Source organism: Passer domesticus, chromosome 6 (genome assembly GCF_036417665.1).
Source record: "Passer domesticus isolate bPasDom1 chromosome 6, bPasDom1.hap1, whole genome shotgun sequence".
NCBI lineage: Eukaryota > Metazoa > Chordata > Aves > Passeriformes > Passeridae > Passer > Passer domesticus.
In genome coordinates, this window is record NC_087479.1 from 44805296 (window position 1) to 44826966 (window position 21671).

The following is a 21671-nucleotide window of genomic DNA, read 5'->3' on the forward strand; positions in this document are numbered from 1 at the left end:
TTGCCCTGTCTCATCTTTGCTATCTTGTGTTTTCATCCCAATCAATCACCTTGACTGCACAGTAATGCAACTACTTCTGAGTAGAATCTCTTGGTCATGAACCAGAATCTGCTTTTCTAAAGCAATAGGACAAAGAAAGGAAAGATCCCTCTGGTGTGGCATCTGCACTGGGTATTGCTTTAAAGTAAGTGGGATTCTGCCAGAGTTCTCTCCTCCCAGCAGAGCTGAGTCAGGGTTTAAGCTAAAGAGATATCCCAACACAAGTGAAGCCTGTCTTATGCTCACCTTTTCCCTAAGAGGCCCTACACCAAGACAAGGTACCATTTGCTGTGTTTATTGCCTTCTAGTAGCCCAAAAATTTACCAAGCCAAGGAGGGTGTTTACTTTCCTTGAGTGAGCATGCAGCAGGGAGAGGAGACAGGTTCTGTCACTCTGTGTGACTTCAGTGACATCAGTAGTTTGGTTCACTTGTTTATAGAAGCAAGGGCAGCATAAAACTATGAATGCCCATCTTTCAGTGTGAGTTAAAATACTCTGTAAAAACTGTTATCAAAAGTTTTCCCAGGTCTAGTTCAGTTTGAAAAGATACAGCTTTGTATAAAATGCCAAATGTTTCCTGACGAAGCTTTCCTTTCTGATTGCAGTTTATGAATTCACATAAGCCTGTGAAAAGAGCAAAAACAAATGCCCAGATTCATTGAATCAGAGAAGATGTTTTATTAACTGGATTCTCTCATTGCCCTTTCTTTTCATGCCAGGTGCAGTAACAGAAAAATAAATTCAATTTGCAGACTCCTGTCATCCTCCGGATCTTTGGATCAGTCTCTCAGCCTCATTCATTGCTTCTGAGAATGAACTTCTAAACACCTGCTGTGGTCGAAACTGTTCTTACATCATCTCCTGAACACAGTGACTTCAATCACATGAAATCATGAGGTTAATGCCACAGTCGAGACTTCAAAGCTGTTTCTGCAGACCTGAGCTGTTTTTTTGGTTTTTTTTTTTTTTGAAAATGCTACAGTAGCTGCTAGTTCTTAACCAACAGAAGAATTACCAAAGTTGTCAGTGTTCTGCTTATCATGCAATATAAGAAGATGGGAACATTTTCTAGAAGAGTTGCAGTCTGGGTGGGGGTGGCAGTACCGGAGGATGAGTTCTCCACTTAATCTCAGATTAGTTTTGGTTTTTGTCTTTTTGTATAAAATGGAGATTAATATCCTACTTGAACCAGATGACCTTTAAAAGGTCTCTTCCAACTCAAAAAATTCTATGACTCTACGAAATTGTCATTTGTGCTAAAAAAGGGATTCTCACAAGAAAAAAAGGTGATTACAGGGCTTACTAATGAGGGTAAGAGATCAGACTGCAAGGGGAACTGTCTGCAGAGACACTTTGAACAATCTTTCAGAAAGGGGGAGATACTGATACATATCTAAATGAATCGGATGGGTTGTATGCAGTAGGAGAAAACTTTCCTCTGACCAGAAAGTCCCCTCTCGTTCTGTGTTTCTGAGTTGTAGGACAATGAAATTCTTAAATGTTAATTATGCAAGTAGCAACAGCGACTATCTATTGATCAATAGTATTAATTATAGACTGGATTGATTGGATGTTGCTTGTGACTGAATAAAACCAGAAGAACAGACAAACCTCTTCTTGTAAAGTAAGACTTCAAAGAAAAAGCATGTTTATCTAGGCTTGGCTTTCAGAGAGGTTTCATCCAATTCCTGTTCATTTGGGTAGCACCAATGGAATTAATCCAGAGTTACACATTTTTTGGGGCTCCTTTGAAGGTGAGATCAGAATCAGGTCCACTGTCTCCAGGTAGGTCCAAGGTATACTAATTATCAATACTAGGATTCTAAAACTTTCTTGGATAAACTGAAACATTACTTTTATTTCCTATAAAGCTTCATGAATGTACAACATGATTCCTGGATATACATCACATCAGCTCCACAGTTATTAATTTACGGATTTCTCACTGACCTTAGCTCAGCTCTGGGAATGGTGCCAGCACAATTACAGTAACTCTGAGTAAAGAGACATAAAGCTTCTGTATCTACCCTGAAACAGTGCCAGAATTTTCTCTTCCCCAGTGATGGAAAGATGCATTTCTTCAATTGGTTTCAAATAGTTCAGACTGCATTTACCATAAGTAGATTATTTCCAGCAAAATAAGGAAAACAAGAAAATTGCCATGCAGATGTGTGCATACACAATACATGTTCTCCACAGATAACTTTTGGGAAGTGTGTCCCAAGAAGGTGCATGTTGGAAAACTGAGTCAAGGTGATTTGAGCTAGTTACCTGGGAAAAAAAATGGCAGAGTTGGGAATAAAATTCCAGGGGCAGATGCTTGATTCAGTATTGTTTTCACTGAATCACACTACCTTCCTGGAGCACGTCAAGGCCCATTGCCTTCCTTCCTGTGAAGATGGGCAGCTGGATTGCAATGACAGCAGGTGGAGCTGAGTGTGCTCATCACCTTGGAAAATCAGGCCCCTGGTGATTCTCCCTGATGTTAATTGACCGTCAGACCCTACAAGAGGGGAGTCAACACATTTCCTGACCTATGGTCTAAGTGTTTTCCAAACCCTAGAGTAATTTGAGTGTAGTTGTAGAGGAAATGCTGATGCAATCCACCAGCAGCTGCTGGTCACCCGCATCCTCACAAAGGTGTGAGGGGGTGAGCTGCAGCAAGCAGTGCAGTCAAAACCCCAGCTGCTTCTACATGGCAGGCAGGACTCTGCCTTCCTGCTTCTGAGAGAAACACTGCTAAGGGCTGTTCCCTAGAAAACCCTGGGGACCATCCTGAAGGTAAACCCCTGAAACAGCAGGCTTTTCATGTGGGAACACTGAGCAGCTAGGAGGATGTGGTAGGAATCACATCTTCCGAGGTGCTTGATTTACGAATCCTATATTGATGTGGGGACGTAGATATCTTCTGAGAGTGAGAATGGTAAGAGCTTAATGATGTCACCAACAAAAGTTGAACTGCATCTGTTGGATCCAGATTATTACAAACTTCATTCTTACATGTCTAATCTTTTGACAGTTCTGGTCTGGAAATTTATTCTTTGAATCTGTTTGGGTTTTAGTTGGTTGTTCTGGGTTTTTTGTTTGGTTTTGTTTGGTTTTCTTAAATGCAAAATCATTTGGTGAAACCAGCCTTGTTACCTGCCACAAGCTGCATTTTTTGCACACACTGCAGGCATGTCTGGTCACCTTTGTGAATGATGATGTCCTTAGTTTTTCATCGGCCGGCAAAGGTTTAGGATGCCGTGTGGAACAGAGATATCCCCAACCCCTCCTTCAGCCGTGTGATCACCTGTCACCCAAATCCCACACAGATCCTGCTGCCTTTCCCGTCCCGTCCCTGTCCTCATTTCCGTGCCCACCCCTGCTCCCCCCATTTGCCTTGCCGCTCTTCCCACTGCAAGCTCCGCTACTCCCAGCCGCGAACCCTTCCTGCCTCGGGAGGCTCTCCGGACTCTCCCAGGGCTCCTCCCGGCGCGGGCAGCGGGCGGGGCGGCTGCGATGGGAGGAAGGATGGATGGCTGGATGGACGGACGGACGGCTGGGCGGGCCCGGGGCCGCTCCAGGTGCCGCGGCCGCGGCGTTGCCGGGCGACGGGCGGCCGCTGTCGCTCCCTGCCCGCGGCTCTCCCGTTCTCCCCGCGGCCCCGGCACGGCTGGCAGGTAGGAACCGGCCCGTGGGGAGAGAGGGGGAGCCCGGAGGTGTCTCTGTGTGTGTGGGGGGTGGGCGTGGGGCTGGTTCCCCTCCTGTGCCAGGGCTTGTGCACCGCGGTTAGGGGGCGCTGGGAAAAGGCCGTTGTGGGGGCCGCGGTGTCGGGCTGGGACAGGCAGGCTGGAGTGGGACACAGTGCCCGGGCTGGGACAGGCAGGCTGGAGTGGGACACAGTGCCCGGGCTGGGACAGGCAGGCTGGAGAGGGACACAGTGCCCGGGCTGGGACACCTCCAAGTTTCCCAGAGTTTGGAAACCCCACCAAAGCAGGTGCGTCACTGTAGCAATCCAGCCTGTGTACGTGTGGAAAGCACCTGAGGTCTGAGACTGAAAGTCTCTGTTTATGTTCTGGTAGATGTAACAGCGTGTTTAAATTTTATGTTTTGGTGGAGCCCTGAGGAGAGTGAAGTTAATGAATAAATAATCCCGGCCAGGTGTAAATTGTAGAAGTATCCCCAGGTGTTTCACACTGAGAGAACGTGCTCCTCCATGGTGCCTCCTCAGCCTCTCTTGGAGGGCTGAAGGGACTTGCTGGTGCCGAACATAAAGGTTTAAGGTTCCTTCAGCTTCTTGCAGAAAGGGCTCAGGTGTGCTCCCTGCCCTGCTCATGGCCCCTCTGTGGTATGGAAAATGGTTTCTGTCAGCAAGAAACTCTCTTTACCCCCACGCAGTTTTTAGCAGTCAGTAATTAGTTAATTGGATACCTTCAGCTCTGCCTTGGTCTTGTCTGTGAGGCCTGTGCTCTCCTGGCTCTGCACCTGTCTTCTATAGCTTTAGATTCCTGATTGAAATATTCCTGCTCACCTATTATTTTCCATTTTGACTGCTTTTACATGGCAATGTTTTCTGACAGGCGATACAGTAAAAGTATGCTAAATATTGACATTAACCTTTTATCCCATGCTACCCCGATGGCAATGTTTTCTCTAACACAGAATCAACTTACTCCTACCAGAAAATCAGTGTTCCTTTTGTTCAGTAAAAAACTTCTTTTTCCCCAACTATGTAGATCCTTCTCTGTCAAGTCCTTCACCTTCTCATGGTCTCTTTGGGAACTCTAATGAGTTTCACTTTCATTAAGCTCTTCTAGGCTCTACTGCTTCGTGTCCTGTTCCACTTTTAAGCCCTATTAGCATGGACTTCTGCTGCTACAGTGAATAAAGTACTTCTCTTTATTAATTGCTAAGTGCTCAGAATCTCTTGGGTTTGTTTTGTTGTTTTGTTTTTTGTTCTCTTGAAGATTGTGTTCTTGCTGTTGTTTTAGCAGGACATGGTACAATTAAATAACACTATGAGCACCTATCAGTCAAGATAAATGAAGATAAACAGCTGTGACTACTAAATTAAAATCTCTGTAGGAGAGGAATGGGAAATGATGCAGAACAGCAGTGGCATTGGAAGAAAAGGTAAAGTAATTTAAAATGTACAAATTACTGAAAATGTTTCAGAACCTTTTAAAATTACTCTCCCATTTAATGGTATTACTTTTCTTCATGTTATTTTGTCTGGTTTCAACTTGCCTAAAATAATGGATTAAATGTACAGTGTTCAGGCATGTCAGATCTCAGAGCTGCTGGCATTAACAGGTTTTTTTGTGGAGGTTGTGGTGATTTTTTTTTCTGGACTTTGTGCTCTCTGTCTTGGCTTTAACACTGAGAATGACTATGCTCCTGTAGGTCTGACCTCTCAAGGGATTGATAGAGGGGTACATCTACCTGAGGGCAGCTCAGTTTGTTAGTTGTACACTGCTGTCAGTAAAAGAACAGGCTCTGCCCATGGCCTGGGATGCCATCAGCCTGTTCTTCCACAATTCAAGGGACCTAATCCCATGTAAAGCAGGATTCAGATTCCATGTGAAACCAGATGTGATTTTAGCATTGGAGTGGAATGGTATTATTGATGATGATGCAGGTGCTTTCCTAACTGAAGTTCCTTAGGGCACACCATTAAAGAAATCACATTTATCCTCAGTGTTTGAAGTAGTATAAAAGTGCTGCAAAATAGTAACATTATGTAATATATAAAAAATATGGGATTGCTACATTTGTCACTAATGGGAATGGATTAGTATTTATTTGTGAGGAACTATGAAGAGGTTCTTTTTTTAAATAGGAAGATTAATGAGCTTTTCACAGAAATTAATTACTTAGAGATATCTGCATAATTTTAGTTTACTATTCTAATGGTTAGTGTTTTTATACTTTCTATGGAGTCACATGTGGGCTTGAAAAAAATTGGAAGCAAAACCTATTTTGTATCAGTAGGGCCACAAGTACTTGCTATAATAAAAATCAAAAGACCAGATTTGCCATGGCAGATGCAATAAATACTAACATGCCTGTATTAAAGGGAAAAGATTTTGAACTCTGGCTAGTTCACAGAAACATTATCTGATATTAAAAAAAAACCAAAAAAAACCAAAAAAACAAAATTAGAGAGCACACCTTTCTTTGACTACAGCTTCTCACATCTGGAAGCAATATTCAAAATATAGCAAACTGGCAGTTTATCTTGCATGTTTTACATCTTTAGTTTTAAACTATTTTTTAGAATGGAGTTCTAAAACTACCTTGGTTTTCTTTTTTCTTTTTTTTTGTTTTTTATGTTCCTATGTGGTGATTTGGCATGTTTTTATTTTTTTTTAATGGAGTACCCACCCAAGTTTGAAGTGGGGGAAACACATTTAGAATGAAGGGGCTTAAGTAAACTATTGATACTTGGGAAAGGGCATTTAGCTATTGTGTTTGTTATCTGAAAATATAATCTTGCAGCTGGTCAAACAGACAAACAGTGTTAAAACTTCTGAGAATAGGGGTTGAAAACAGTGGAGGTTCATGTACTGTCTCTACGGCCATATCTTGAATTTTAAGTGCAAATCTGATCATCCTGGAGGGTAAATGGCAGAACTGGAGCTCTTTCCATGAAATGCTTTGGAGAGAAGGGGAAATGAAATGAGGTGATGCAAAAGAAAGCTATAATTTAATGAATGGCATGGATAGTTGGATGTATCCTCCACAGTTCTAACTGCTGTTGACCTAATTTCTAATTTTGCCTCCAAGCAACCTATGCCTGTCTTCCACAATTTAAATAAATACAATGCAAAAATACACTTTCTCAGTGTTTAAAACTGCTTCCTGATGAAATTTCTGTGTCTTCTTTAGTCATTGGATGACTGTTTGTCATGTTCTGAGACATGATACACAATTGCTTCCCTGTACACTTCCCCAGCTGTTGAACACTACTCTCGTTTTGGGCTGGGAAGATACTGATTACCAGAAATTACAGCAGCATTCAGGGGAAAGGATCACTTTGGATTGTCTCTGCTTCTGAGAGTGTTTTTAAAGGATCTGTTTCTGACTACAGTAGTTGCCTTGGCCCAGCAGGACAGTTATACCTCATTAGTAGCCCAAACTGATTTCTTAAGGTTCCTTTTCTCTGTGAGTCTTCTGCCCTTGCTAAAATTTTGGCAATATCTGTTACTAAATAAGCTCCTGTGGCACCACCCACTGTTCAGTGTTTTTTCTACAAGTTAATCTAGAATCTCTTTTTATACAATCTGTCCCATGTGAGCAACGCATTGGAAATCAGAAACTTCCCAGCCACTCCTGAAACAGCTTTGCAGGCCAGGAAGGAATGTCTTGCTTTAAATACCTTAATTACCAAACAAAATGGACTGAAAATTCTTTGAGGACAACCAGAGTATGTTGAAACTCAGAAATGCCATATATGATGCATTTTCATCCTACACAGAAGTTTGTGTTTCAAAAGGCTCATAAAATCAATGCAATAGTAGCTGGGGGAAAAAAAAAAAGGTCTGTTTTCTCAGCTGGAATCTGGAAATTCTTGTAAATGGTGGATACTTAAAACTGCCATGAAGACCAAAACCATAGTTTTTCTTCTCTGCAGCTTTGGGCTGTCATTCTGTTCTGAGTCCATGGGTTAGAATATATTTGTTCATCTTGAAAAGGTACTGATTCTGCAAAACCTTGCTTTCCTTACATCCTTTTTTAGTATGTCTAAGAGCATGCCTAGCATCTGAACTTTTAAATAATTGCTGAATTATGCCTTTTAAATGTAAGGAAGGTAAGTACATCTTCCAGTGGCATGTACATTTAAGGCAGAATCTGTGTGTGTGACAAGCACAGATATGTTGATTCCTGTGTACCCTGTCATTAGCTATCCATGACAGGACCCCTTCATAAGGACAAGAGGATTTTAACTAGACCAGCCTCATTTCTCCCTTTTTTAACCTCTGGACACTGTTGGATAAAAGCTTGTGGCCATGAAGGGTCAAATTTGGTTTCCTGATCCCTGGCTACCTTGATAAAATGGTGAGGGACTTACTGTTATCTAGTGCACTGAAACAATTTAAGTGCATTTGGAAACCTTCTGAATGAAGGTGTTGGTACCTTGGAGCTCTGTTTTTCCATAACCCTTCTGTTCACCAGCTATCTCCACATCCTGCTCTCTGCTTTGCTTTTCTAGGGCTCATTGTGGGGACAGATAGCAGAAGAGTGTTTTGAGACATTTTCTTACAGCAGGAAGTTCACCTGTATATGAAGAAAACCCTCAATCTGTAGCATCTTGCAGTATCTAAAGATTTAGATAATCCATATTCATCCATAGCCACTGTCTGAAGACTGGCAGTGCAGAGAGAATCAATGAACATTTGTAGCCAGCCAGAAGTTACCACTGACCACCTTCCACCACAGGACTCTAAAAACTAAAACAAATTGATTTGACTTCAGTTTATTTTTTCTTTGAAATGTAATAGAACATATAATAGAGAGTGGTCTGCTTTTATATCCTGCTATGAGGGCATTTTGTTGAGGAGTACAGTGAGAGCAGGTGGCTGGGTGTGCAGCTGCAGTGGGAGCTGCAGGTTGTGCCCTGGCTGGGGGACACAGTGCTTTGCACAGCAGAGGGCACGGGGACCTGTGGCAGTGGCCAGGTGACTGGGCACTGGGACACAGCAGGAGCCAAGGGCTCTGCAGGAAGACCCCAGACTACCACAGGCTTGGAGGGTACAAAACCTGGGGGTTCCTTTGTTGGGAGTCCCTCACCAGATACATCAGACCGAGCTGTTTCTGTGAAATTGCTTTAGGGTTCCAGACATCTGTGACTCTGCCGTGGGAAACCCTGGGCTGAGCCATTGAGGATACCCTGTCTGACTGTGTGAGTGTGGGGTGTGCAGGGACCAAGAGGGGCACTCCTGGAGTCACTGGAGCAACCCACTGTGCAAGGATTTGGGTCCCAGTAGTGAAAGTGTGGGGTAGTGGGAATGTGAATGTCAGAATGGCTTCTGGATGGTCATACAGGGAAGTTTGCTTAAAAATTTGGCAAGATAGCTCCAGAATTATGTAATATGGGGGCACTGCCAGCTCATATGAAAAAAAAAATTCTCATCACCCTGCTCAGCAGGATCTCAGGGGAAAAGGATTATATATGCAATTGTAACGATGAAATTATTTTTTTATATAACTGCATGGGATCTGTAGATATATAAAGGAGAAATTGGTGACATTTAAAGGCATTGCCTTTTTATTATTACTTACTTTTTGAAGAATATTAGGCATCTTTTATCTCAACTGTGTCTGGGTTGTAGCATGCATTTTCCTCTCTGGGATCACTGCTGCTTTGAGTGACAGCAGAGTATGAACTCAGCTTCATGCATGGGAGTGCTGCAATGTCCACAAAGCTCCCAAGAGCCTTCCCTGGGGAGTGTGTGGGACATAAATCCCAAGGCTTACCTGCCATGGTTGTGATAATTGTAGAGCAGGATTTTTATTTAATAGCAAAGAACTGTCAGAACACTCTTATAGCTTTTAAAACCATAAATAAGATATGGTTTTAAAAGATAATATGAGATAAATCAGTACACTTGCTTTATGTGCTCATTTGTATGCTTGAACCAAGGCCTCAAATTGACTGAACAGTTACACAAAAATATCATTGTAAGTATTTGAGTCATTCAGTGGCATTAAAGTCAGTGGATTTTTAATTATATTAAATGGGATATTGTTATCTTAATATTTCAGCTTTCCCTTAAAAGCTTGTTTTCTTTAGTGGGGCACAGAAGGGGAATATTTATGAATGCTCTTTATAGTGTTTGCATGATCCCTTAATATTAAAGTAGCATTACTGAAGTAGTTGTTACCTCGTTCTGCTTAAAAAACCAGAAGATTTAAATCAGGTTGTTTAGTCACTCACCAAAAAAAAAAAAAAGAGTCATATTAATAACAGGACAGATGTCTTATTTTTCAGCTTTTTAGAAGTTGCACCTGCTAAAATAGACTGATGTGTTGCAGGATGCTTTATATTTCATGAATGTTGCAGGAACTGTTTTTGCCATTATGGGTGGATTATTGTAACAGTAGTTTCCTGATGACATCATAGTAAATTCCAGCTGCCCAAACAGTTATTTTCCAGAAGAGGTTATCTGCAGTGCACTTGTGCAAAATTACACTTAGAAAGGGAACTCATAGTTCTCTGGGGACTTGTAAACCAACGTTTTGTCAAATCCATAGTAAATAAAGAATTCTTTGTTTTCATTCTGTGTCAGTGGTAACAGTATGGGCACTACTGTAATTTGTGGTTCTGAATTAAACAGACAAAAATTATATTATGCAAGACAAGAGAAATTGAAGTCTGCAGTGCAAGCTTCCTGTCATAAAGGGATAGATAGCACAATGGTTCTCAAATGAGTTTTTTTCCTAGAGAATGTTTTGGCTGGTGACCAAAAATATAGATAAGGGCCCAGAGACTGCAATGCCCCCACTAAAATGGCACACTTTGTGTCCAGTGAAGGCACGAGTAGCCACAGAGCAGGAGAGAATGCTGTCCTGAGGCAGTAGAGATTCCTTTTTGTATGGGTTGTTAATGTATAGAGGTATATGCCTTTCCTAGAGTGATTTTTTTGATTAATTATTGTTGTTGGGGGGGGGGGGTTGTTTTGTTTTTAAATGGTGACATAATTGCTTGGACAAGCTGTTTAGGTAATGTCATGAAGGCTGCATTAGAAATTATCGTGCCTAGTTATACAGTTCAGAGGTTCTTTCCCCGTCTTAAGAAGCTGTAATTAATATTGAGTCAAACATTTCTGGCAATTGCTGAATTTGAGATGTGTATTAATATATATTTAATGAAGAATACACCGTCCTATCACTGACTCTTCAATAAATCTTATAGCAGGAAAATAAAATCTTGGAGTCTTACCAGATTGTCAGACCCTAAGAACATAAAATAACTATTCTTTGCCAATTTCTTCCTAGCAAATTACAGTATTCTGAGGGGATTTTAAATAACATGTTGTTCCAAGGATCATTTAATTTTAATAATGGTTTTTATTACTGGTATTTATATATGTTGAAAGTGTCCTGCAGTTTTTAATGAACTGTCACAACATGTGTGTGAATTGAGTAACTTACCATGATTGCACACACTCACTTGGGTAAGGAGAGTGGCAGCACTGGAGGAGGTTAGCAGATTAACTCTTTGTGGAATTCAAAATCTTCCATCTCACTGCTCTGGTCATTGATTTCTCCTGCACTAGAAAAAACAATAACTGTTTGCTTCTAGTTATCCACACAAGTAAGAGCCTGCCAAGTTAAGACTTTTGATGCAAATCCTGTAAAAACTAATTTATTGGTTTCTTTCCATCTTTTATTCTTCTCAGTGTTCACGTGCAGTGCAAATCCCCATTATTTCCCAGCCATTTTCTCTTCCCCTGAGACACATGTGCTTACCAGCACTGCTGTGCTGTCCCACTGGATTCACTGCAGGTTTGTGCTAGGTGCAGTTGGCTTCCATCCTTGTGTGTCCCACGAAGCACTGTGGGAATGGTTCTGTTCAGCACATGGGTCCAACATGCATCCACTGCAACCACCTTGTTCGTGAAGGAGATCTTCAGGTTTGTGGCTTTTCAGACCTCTTTAGTGACAGCACAAGTCTTTGCAGTCCCTGTAAACCGTCCCACTGAGGCTAACACTAGTTTGGGTCAGTGTTGGCTTGTCCTGTGCATTTGGCAGAGCTGTAGGTTCATCAGATGGACCTGATAAAAATGAGCAATGTGACTCCTGTGTCTCTGGGAGGACAAATGTTGTGCCAGGCCCCCTTCTTGCTCCTACACCATGCTGGAGATTTCCGAGGTTCATGGATTTTATTAAATATTGGCACCTCACCACTAGGATTTCTGCACTCTTAATTTTTCTGTAATCTCATTTTGAACATGTTATTTTGATCCATGTTCAGAAGGAGATTCTTTAGTCTCTGGAGAAAACTTTGAAGTGATAGAAACATGTAAAAATAGTTTTGCTTGCTGACAATAATTCAACTTGATCCCAAACAATTTGTAATGAAAATGCTTTTCTCCTCACTAATCCAATGTTACAATAATTACAAGAGCAGATCAATAGCAGGAAGCATAAAACAAAGTATTACTTCAGATATTAAGCCACAAATTGATCTCCTTCTTGTCAAGCCTGAAGTAAATGCTGTATCAACATGTTTCAAAGATTTGAGGATGTTCTGAAATGTGATGGTGATGGCCCAACAGAGCGAGAACAGTAATTTGTTTTATGTGAGTGTGTTAACTCTTTGCAGCCTGCATCTGCAAAATCCTGCTGTGTCTCATTTTGCACTCACACATTACATCAGTGTTCTCTGACTACTGCTCCACTTGGCTCTGATAATGTACAAGATTATCTCTGGATTATAACAATCCTCATTTGAATTAGAAAGAACCACCAGTACTTGCACACAATCCAACACAAGTCTTGTGCAATTGGCAAAGGATTTCAGAATTTATGTGACAAGAATATTCTACTCCATATCAGTTATTATAATGACAACATCAGAAGATCTTCATATCACAGAAGATTCTTTAATTTTCTTGGGCAACTAATGACTGTTGCAAATCTATACTGACTAAATCATACTGACCTGTTCTAAAGAAAGTAGCGGAAAAAAGTCTGAGAAATTCTAGAATTCTTTAGAAAAAGAAACAGGTAATAGAAATTTATATATTGTAACTTTTCTCCTAAAATGCAAGACACAGTGTTTTTGAGGTCTCTTTTCCCTCCTAATCAGCTGAAGTATGAAACTTGTCCTTACATACTGAGGTTTTACAGAGCTACACGTATCAGCTGCAAATTTAGCTGCAAATATCACTACCCAATTCACTTTATGGTGGTTATTTTATAGGCCAGTAAGAAAGATTGAAAGGAGTTCTGTAACTCTGAAGAATTTGTTCCTGAACATGTTTTTTAAGCATTGAATATTGCTGTGGCTTAGGTGTAGCACATTTGAGCAGTCAGCTTCTGCTTGCTGTAGGAGTGCTTGCCAGGTAGGTGCAGTGACTTTGAAAAAGGAGGGTTTGCTTTCTGTGGGCTTCTTCTGCCCTGATGAGTGCACAGAGGGAGCACTTAGGAATTTGAGGGTTTGGTTCCTCCCTTCAGAGTGCAGTAGATTCTGCAGGGTGAGGTTTGGTGTACCATCAGTTTTTTGTTGCTGTTTTTGTTTGGATAAGGGCTGCTGTGTTTTTCTGACAGTACAGAGTCCTCTGAATTTCTTTTTCTTGTGCAAGTGAAGAATTTTGACTGGACTTGAGCAGTCAAAAGAAGTCATTTTGATTCAAAGCTCTTTCACCTTGTACTGACTCAGTCCTCTCAAGCAGAGATGACCACCTGAGCAGACAGAACTGCTATTTGTCCTAAGAGAAGTTACTCTTCTGTGTAACTGTTTATTAGTATGAGGAGGAAGGAAAGTGGTAATTCTCAGGACTTGGCCACCACTGATGCTTTGTCAGCCAGTTATGATTAGCTTGATCATTTAATTACTTTTCCAGCACTAAGAATAAATATTGCTTCGCAGTGGAGAACAGAACAAAACTGCAGGTGTCCCTTCAGCAGAGCAAGACAGCTTTTCTCTAGTCTAGTCTTTTGTTGTTACAGCAGCGTTTCCAGCTGTGATACTTCCTTGTTGCCAAGTAGTAGTAAATAGCTGTATAAATCACAGTAATGCTTGTACCATTTGGGTACAGCTGATTGCTTTTTTACTCTAACGGGTGTACATATGCTTACTCTCATATTTCAAAGTTAATTGTTAATATTTCTGTGAAAGTGATATCTTTGGGAATTTAAGAATGACCACATTTGAAGTGTTTCATCTTCAAACTTTGTATTTAATTCTTCACTTGAAGCAAACACAATTTTATTTAAATTGTATTTTTAATTTATTTTCTCCAAGACTGTCTTTAGAACTAGAAGTCAGTAGCCATTGCCTGCCTAACCTAGTCAGTAACAGTGCTGGGATGTTTGATTTAGGACAGCAAAAACAGACAGAAAAACAGAGCTCAAAATGCTTGAGGTGGTGTTGTGCCTTGGTACTGGCACTTGCAGTCCTGAGTCCAGCAGAGTTTTGCTGGGTGTTGTTCATGTTCCTCAAGAGGAAATGGGTAGGCAGGGAGTCTGTATGGATGGGAAGCTCACCAACACTAGAGAAGGATGAATGGAGTAGTGAGAAGGCTGGAAAGGTGTCCAGAGTTGTTCTTAGCTTTCTTTGTACAGAGCTGTAGGCATGCCCAGCTTCTTGTGTACAGGCAAACAATAGTTTGCTGTGAAAGCTTACACTCAGAGCTGAATGAGGTGTGGGACTCTTCACTCTTGAGGGTGAAGAAAAGGAAGAACATGTTATGTAATGCATAGCTTTGGGATCGTGCTGAGTAAAGAAACCTGTATCTTCATAGGCATTTTCTGCCTTGCAATAGGAGTTAAAATAGGTTTTGCTGACAGGAAAATAATAAATATGGGTAGAAAAATCCAACTGCTTGTTATCCTTTTGTTCAAAGCATGTTGAGATGGACCTGAAGTGGAGTCCTGACAGAGTGTCTCATCCAGGCTCATCTGAAGACCAGGAAACTGATGTGAATTGGCAAGGCAACTCAAATCCCAGTCTGCTGATTAAAGATGATGGAGAGCTGCTTATGGATGAACATCTTTCCCCCAGGAAACTGGTGAGTAGACATCCAACTTTTTAATGAAGTGGAAGAGGCAAACTGGCATATACAGAGCTGTATTAACCTTCCAACTGCTATTGTACTGATTGTGGATTGTTGCCTCTCTGACATTTAGATTTCTGTGTAAAGTAGATTCTGTCTTATGAAAGTATATCAAATGTTTGTCCTCCTTTCACCTTGTTTCCTATCAAAAGTATTCCCAGCATGATTGTGGCTGAGTTTATTGCCAAGGTTCTTGAAGCAGCGTGAAGAAAAGTACAGGTAGCATAATTATAGTCTATCCAGATCTCATTAATGCCATCTGGAGTACCTCGAATCTTAGCATTAGAAAAGGAATTTACATTAATCTTGTTCTAGAGATTGGAAATGTAACTTTAAAAGCACAAGTTTTTTCCTCTGAGTTAGTGAAATCCTTTGTCCTCCTAAGAAGCCAATTAAAATATTCTGCAAATGATAGAAGTACTTTCTGTACATGTCAAAGTGGGAGGAATTTCAAAGCATATTTGAAAGCCATGTTTCTTTTAGACTGGGGGAAGTTATTTTGCTATGCAGCCTTGTTGAAAGAGAGTCACATGCTGAAATCTTCATGAAAGAATTCACTTTGTGAAATATTTGTGAAAGAGTACTTGGTTGCATGCTGTATTGTGCTTGCTCAGGACTAATTAAGGGTGAAATCCTGTGGGATGTGTACAAGCTGACCAAACAACATCACTTTTCCACACCAAAGGAAGGGAGAGTTGAGAGCAGACCTTGAGGAGAGAGGCTCTCTGTGTTGCAGACCTACAGAAGAATCTCTCTTCTGCTGGGGAGCCTTTGTGAAAGGCAGATGGGGCTGCCAAGGCCATGGTTCAGGTGCTCCCAGCAGCCAGGGTGGTGACTGCAAGCGTCCGTAAACCCCTGTGTATGCACTGCTCCAGTGGAGAGACACGAGCTTCCACAGGAGCACGTTCCAGCTGTGGGTTTGCACCACTCCCCAGCCACATTCCAGACACCATTTTGACCATGTGCTGTAGATTAGACAGAACTATTGTTCACTAATTAAACAAGTCTTTTAGTGTTTATAAAATGGTTGAAGGTGCAAAAACCCCTTTCTGTGGAGTGGATATTTTAAGCATTCTGGAGAAAAAATTGCTGCATGGTTGTATGGTCTGTGCCATTCACTTTCCTTGGGCTCATGAGAGCCTCCAACCACTTCTTGGTCTTTTTTTAAAACCTGGCATAGAATTGGACCAGTCTAATGTGTTTGTGGCCTACAACAGCCTGTATAAATCTGATGGGAGCCTCTCAGATTAGTCTGTATTGTTAGGGCATGAGCCAAAGCCCATTAGAGTAACCAAAACAGCTGCCCTCTGATTCAATCAGTTCTGAATGAAACCCTTAGGAAGTTCTTTCATTGGCATTAAGCTCTCTTTCTGAACCTCTGCTACTTTTAGTTCACAGCAAGCTGTAAGCAGAAAAGTGTATGTAGGCAATGCTACCTACATCCCATGAAGTTGCTGTTTATTACTTTGTAACTTTTTTTAAGATGCAGATAAGAAGTTAAATAATTGAATTTTGCCTTTTTTGTGATTGCGGGTTTCAACATTTGTGAGGAATCTCATTTCAAAGATTCTTTTAAATGAAGTACACTGTCCTGCTAATTTTTCTGGACAGTCATTTCCTGTCCTGGAACCCAGCATTTGTGTTGGCATAGCTGGCTACTTCCTGCTCAGAGAAAAAACTACATGACATTGTCAAGGAAACATTTACACTGTTTATAGCTTGTTTTAATAACATACCCCATCTATCTATTCTCTGACCTTTATGTTGATCAAATGGAAACCACTGATGCCATAAATTTACTTGCTCTGGATTTGCAAATGTTCAGAATGTTGAAACATTTAATACAAAACAAGTTTTCACATGCATGATTATTTAAGGACCCACATGCCATTGACAGTCAAATGGTTTGAAAGGTTGTCTTGTTTCAATCAATAGAATAGCTTGAAATTTTGATTATTATGATTTTGTATATTTTTGATTGTTTTATTGATGTGTATATTTTAGGAGTTTTTGATTGTATCCGTTGAAGTGCTCTGAGGAAGAAACTAATAGACTTTTAAAATACAGGCTCATTAAAGTAAAATTGTTTTACATTCAAATAAGGGCATGGGCCACACTTCTGTAGTGTTGTGTAGGCAAATTTTTGGACACCTTATGGATGTTCCTGAGGAAGTCTTTCTTCCTGAGATATATACTCAGCTTTACTCCTTGTCCTCACAATGGTCTGTCTTGCACCAGTTTGGTTTGAGTTTGGGGAAGCTGCAAAGTCTAATTGTGCAGACTCTGTGTAGATTTGGCACCTCAAACTGCAGCCTGATTTCTGCCTGCACATTTGAGTAATATTGCCCTTTTTTCCAGAGGGATGGCTGTCTATTTTGTGGTGAAACTATTAGCAGTCTGAATTAAGAACTCTCTAAAACTTGTGACACTTGTGTTCCTTTACTTTTTGTCCACTTGCTGCATTGTTTTCTTCCAAAGAGAGGAAAGCTTCGCTTAGACTGATTTTTTTTTTCCTTTCTTTTTTTGCCTTCTTGGAACATGTGGAACAAAAGACAACTTCTACAAAACCATTGGACCATTGCACATTTTCTTCCTCTCCATTGTGCATCCCCTCATTTAGACTTTATGCTCATTCACCACAGAGTTTGTAATCTTCTATAGTCTTGTTTCAGCATAATGTTCACTTCAAATCCTGTATGATTCCATGTTTCTATTATCTTAACCACATCTTGTAGTTTCTTGTTGCTGCCAGCTCTCCTGCTGCACCGTTGTGTAACATCTTATTTCAATGTCCTTCATCCAAGATACAGGTCAAAAGCTTTTGATGCAAGGCTTGGTATCATTAGATGTCATTTTTATTCTTTCTGCTAGTATCAATATCAATTTTCTGGTGAACTCTTTAATCTTCCACTATATGAATAGGCATTCTTGCTTTTGCATTTGTACCTGTCCTATTAATATTTTCAGCTCTATATTTTCCTAGTTATTTTCCTATTAATATTTCCCTGCTCTGCCCATCCTTATGCGTGGTTGTCAGATATTGTAGAATACCAGGGTGGGTAAATTCTCAATCTGTTCTGAAAACTGGCTAACAATGGGCAATTAATTTTTAACTCTATTAGGGCTGTGACACTGATTTTTCATTAAATGTGGAGAAACTGAAATTAAGGGCGCCACCTGTCTTTAATCACATTTTTATTTTGTTCTATCAACCCCCATCCTCTCCCTGCTGTTTGCAGAGGGTCTTTTCCTGACTTCCACTGAAAGCATTCCACTTGTCAGAAGAAACTCATTTTACAAGGTCAAATGATCTTCCAGACGTTGTCACATTATAAAACCCAATCACGTTTGTGTGTGATCTTTAGAGAAGAAAGGAAGTATTCTCTAATTTTGCTTTTTATTGATCCTGATCCAACTAATCATGTTTTCCAAACTTAGGAACACGTGTTCGGATGTGGTGTTTAGTTTTGTTGCTCAGGACATTAGGGTGTATTTCATGTGGTATGCACTCATCCTCATGGGAAAAAGAAAATGCTGGAGGGTCCTGGAACAACAGATTGGATTCTTGCTGAAGTGGCTCAATTGTTTCCTTTTTTTCTTTTGCAGAAAGTTTTCCTCACAGCTGTAAGTTAAATTGATTTGAGGAAAATAACTGGACATCAAGAAAGTGCAGAATCTTGATAAATTAGGTAGAGTAAGGGGATGGAAGGAACTGAATTGGACTGAATTTGGATCTGTTGAATCCTTCATTATGGATTAATCTCTTCATCTGAGCTGAGAGAAGAATGTATTTATATGTATATGCTGAAAGTAGTGAAATACAGCTAAATATTTTAGTTATGGGCATCTGCAGCATTTATTCCTTTTGAAAGGAAGTTTGCATGTGGGGCCACAGAGAAGTTCTGTTCCCTTTTGTTGCATCACTTAAGGCCTATTAATTTGTCAATATTTTTCTTCTTAGAAGAAATATTTTGTCATACTTTTAGCAACTTTTTTTTTTTTTTCTGTGAAGGAGCGATTATGCTTTGACCAAAAAAAGGCAATAAACACATGAATGGACATGAATTTAGAATTTGCATACAGGTGTAGTATTCAAAGAGAACAAGCTCACCACTCTGGAATTCCTGTCTTAGCCAAATTAACCAGGATCAGCAAAATAAATGCACAGCTGGAAATATTTCTCTGACAGCTGCATGCAACTTGTTCTTCAGCAACATGCCTACTTTTCTTAGAGTGTGTGAAAAATCTAGGGAAGAAAGAAGACATCAGTTGTGTGTGCCAGTTTTGACTGAGCAGATATTATTTGTCAATTAAGGAATTTACAGATAGCTGCAAGTGGGATTTGAACTGGATTTCCCAGCATCCCCAGGTGACTGCTCCACCAGTTGGGAAGCTCTGCAAGCACAGAAGTATTTCTCACTTGCAATTTTCTACAGAATATTAACTGGCTTTTCTTGTCAGTCAGAAAATAAGCTTTCCAAGCCAGGGCACAGTCCCCATTTGGCCAGACATTTTGCATGGTGGGAATGGTTTGTGAAAAGTCATGGACTTGCTTCTTAAAATACTGCTTAAATTAGATAAACTACCAATAGATTTTTCATGAAAAATAGTTTTACTCTTATTTTGAAGAAGGTGAAAAAATGTGAAGTGAGCTTTATTTGTCTTTGTTTTACTTACCCTGTATTCAAAGTATATTCAAAGATTTGTGCAGTGCTTTACCATGGAAGTGTGTCCTTTCAAATAAACAAATTTACAGTGGAGTGTCAAACTGCTCCTCAGGATCAACCTTTCAGGCCACCTTCTTGAACATGACGTGCCAGAAAGATTTTGATGTTTGATTTTTCAATAAACATCTCCATTTAACTCATACCTACCTTGCAGGGCTGCAGAAGCAGAGTCTTCTCTGAACAACAACACTCAGCTTAAAATTATATTATTTTTCAAGGTATATTTTTGATCTAAAATAACTATGAATTTATCTCACTCTTTGCCTGGAACAGATCCTTGGTCCCTTTCTGTTTGCTCTACATGGAGGCTGAGCAGCTGGAAACAGCCAAAGAAACATCTAGATGTACAGCACCTTCATGTCTGTGAGCATTCCTGGGGCACAGGCAGAGACATTCTGTCCCTGGCTGTCAGAACAGCCCATTAAGCTATGGACAGGCAATCACTGCCTGAAACCACAGTAGGACACCTCTGAATTAGGGCAGGAACCTGTCCTAGACCTAGGATGGCCCTAGGAATGAAGAGAGACAGAGGACTGAGCATCACTTCTCTCCACATGGTGTCAGACATCTCTCTGTCCAAGCTGATGACCCCTTCAGTGTGTTGGGTCATGATTTTCTTCTTTTTTCTTGCAGCAAAATTCATCTAAAGTGTCCCTGTTCTAAAGTTCTGGTGGAGGTTCCCATGCTTTGACATTAAACAACAACATAAATAGAAGATACTGCTAAATAGGTTTAATCTTTGCTTAAATGTTTCCATGTCGTTCCCTGAATGTCCCCGATTCCTTGTGTCAGAATTTTAGCTGTGGCATGAGAAGTATCACACTTGCAGGTACACCAGCATGCCAACAGTGGTGTCTGGAGAGTAGCAATGTCCTAACAGTCTTCCACAGGAACCATTCCCCACAGATCCCCCTCCTGAACTGCTGCTCTGTCCTTTGCTTGCTGACTCACTTGCAGTCAACATCTGGGGTCTCAGTGCTTTAGAGCCTTTAAATGAGCTCATATCCTCCACCCAAGAGCATTTCCCGTTTCCTTCATGTACTACACTATCTTGTGCATCCCACAGCAAATTGGTTTCAAGCTGTCCCAGCATCTCCTCACCATCAGCAGATGGAAGGACAGTGAGTGTCACAGAGACTCTTGGAAATGCAGAACAGGGAGGTGGGCACTGAGAATATATGGAGTTTGTCTCATCTGGTTAGCACATGCTTCAAGGCTGCTATCTATAGTTCAAAGAGCTGGTGCTGACAGCCAATAACCCTTCCAGCACTGGAGTCACAGATCTGCCTGTTGCAGTACAAAACACGGGTGCACTAAGCAGCTCATCTCTCAGACAGTGGCAAAGGTACAAATAGGGGATCAGGAAGAGGAAAAGGATGGCAAAGAATGACACTGGTCATCCCTGGTATGAGAAAAAGGACTAGGGAACCCTAGACAAGGAGAGAATATAACTTCATGCGGGTTTTATACTTGGGTTTTGAAAAAATAAAAATATCGGGGAGCAGAACTGTGAAAGGAGGCTGTCTGGAATACAGCAGGGGAAGGACAGCATGCAGGGAACCTGCAGACAGCAAAGGAGGGAAGGACAAAAAAAGGAGCAGAGACTCCTTGGGGTATCAGGACCTTTTGCTACTCAACTGACAAAGTGTGTGACCCTAAGCTTATTACTTGTTCTGAAACTTCTTCCTGTTCTGATGTAGGCTCTTAAAACCATTTTGATGCCAAGCAGGGAGGTATTTTTCAGAGGCTTCTTCCTTTAATGACAGTGAGCTTGCATCCAAATCCGGCAATCCGAGTGCATGGTTTTATGCCAGGACATCAGCTAGCTCTCGTTTCACACATAATCTCGTGCTATGTGACAGACAGTGTCATCTGCTGGAAGGGGTTACTGCAAACTCTGTCCTGCCATGAGGGATCTTGTGTTCACTTGGAGGGAGAAAGCTGTCTGTAGCTGTTAAGTTTGCTGCCTTTGCCAGGGCAAAACACATTTTGTGGTGGCTGCATGTGGGGATAGAGCCTTAGAAGCTTTCTTATGTTCAGCCTGTTTAAAATCACAGTTAAAATTTTTTAAAAATAAGATTAAAAAATAATTTTAAACATAATGTTCTAAAAATAGTTCAAAAGCAGTTGAAGATATTGG

General features: G+C 40.8%; 1 protein-coding gene across 7 annotated transcripts in view; it reads left to right on the top strand.

Moving 5' to 3' along the window:
- The first annotated feature begins 2688 nt into the window (after positions 1–2688).
- The window catches only part of LRRC56 (leucine rich repeat containing 56), a 58813-nt gene continuing 39830 nt past the window's right edge, over positions 2689–21671 (top strand). For 2 of the 7 annotated variants that reach the window (XM_064425099.1, XM_064425098.1), the window contains exon 1: positions 14622–14759. Coding sequence is in view for 5 of the 7 variants with exons in the window: in XM_064425094.1 (XP_064281164.1) it covers positions 14604–14759 (156 nt within the window). In the remaining 2 variants the exon portion in view is untranslated. Of the gene's footprint in view, positions 2821–3559; positions 3702–3993; positions 4019–5012; positions 5155–14594; positions 14760–21671 lie in introns of those variants that run through there. The other 5 variants (XM_064425094.1, XM_064425092.1, XM_064425093.1 and 2 more) reach the window with 5 other exon arrangements.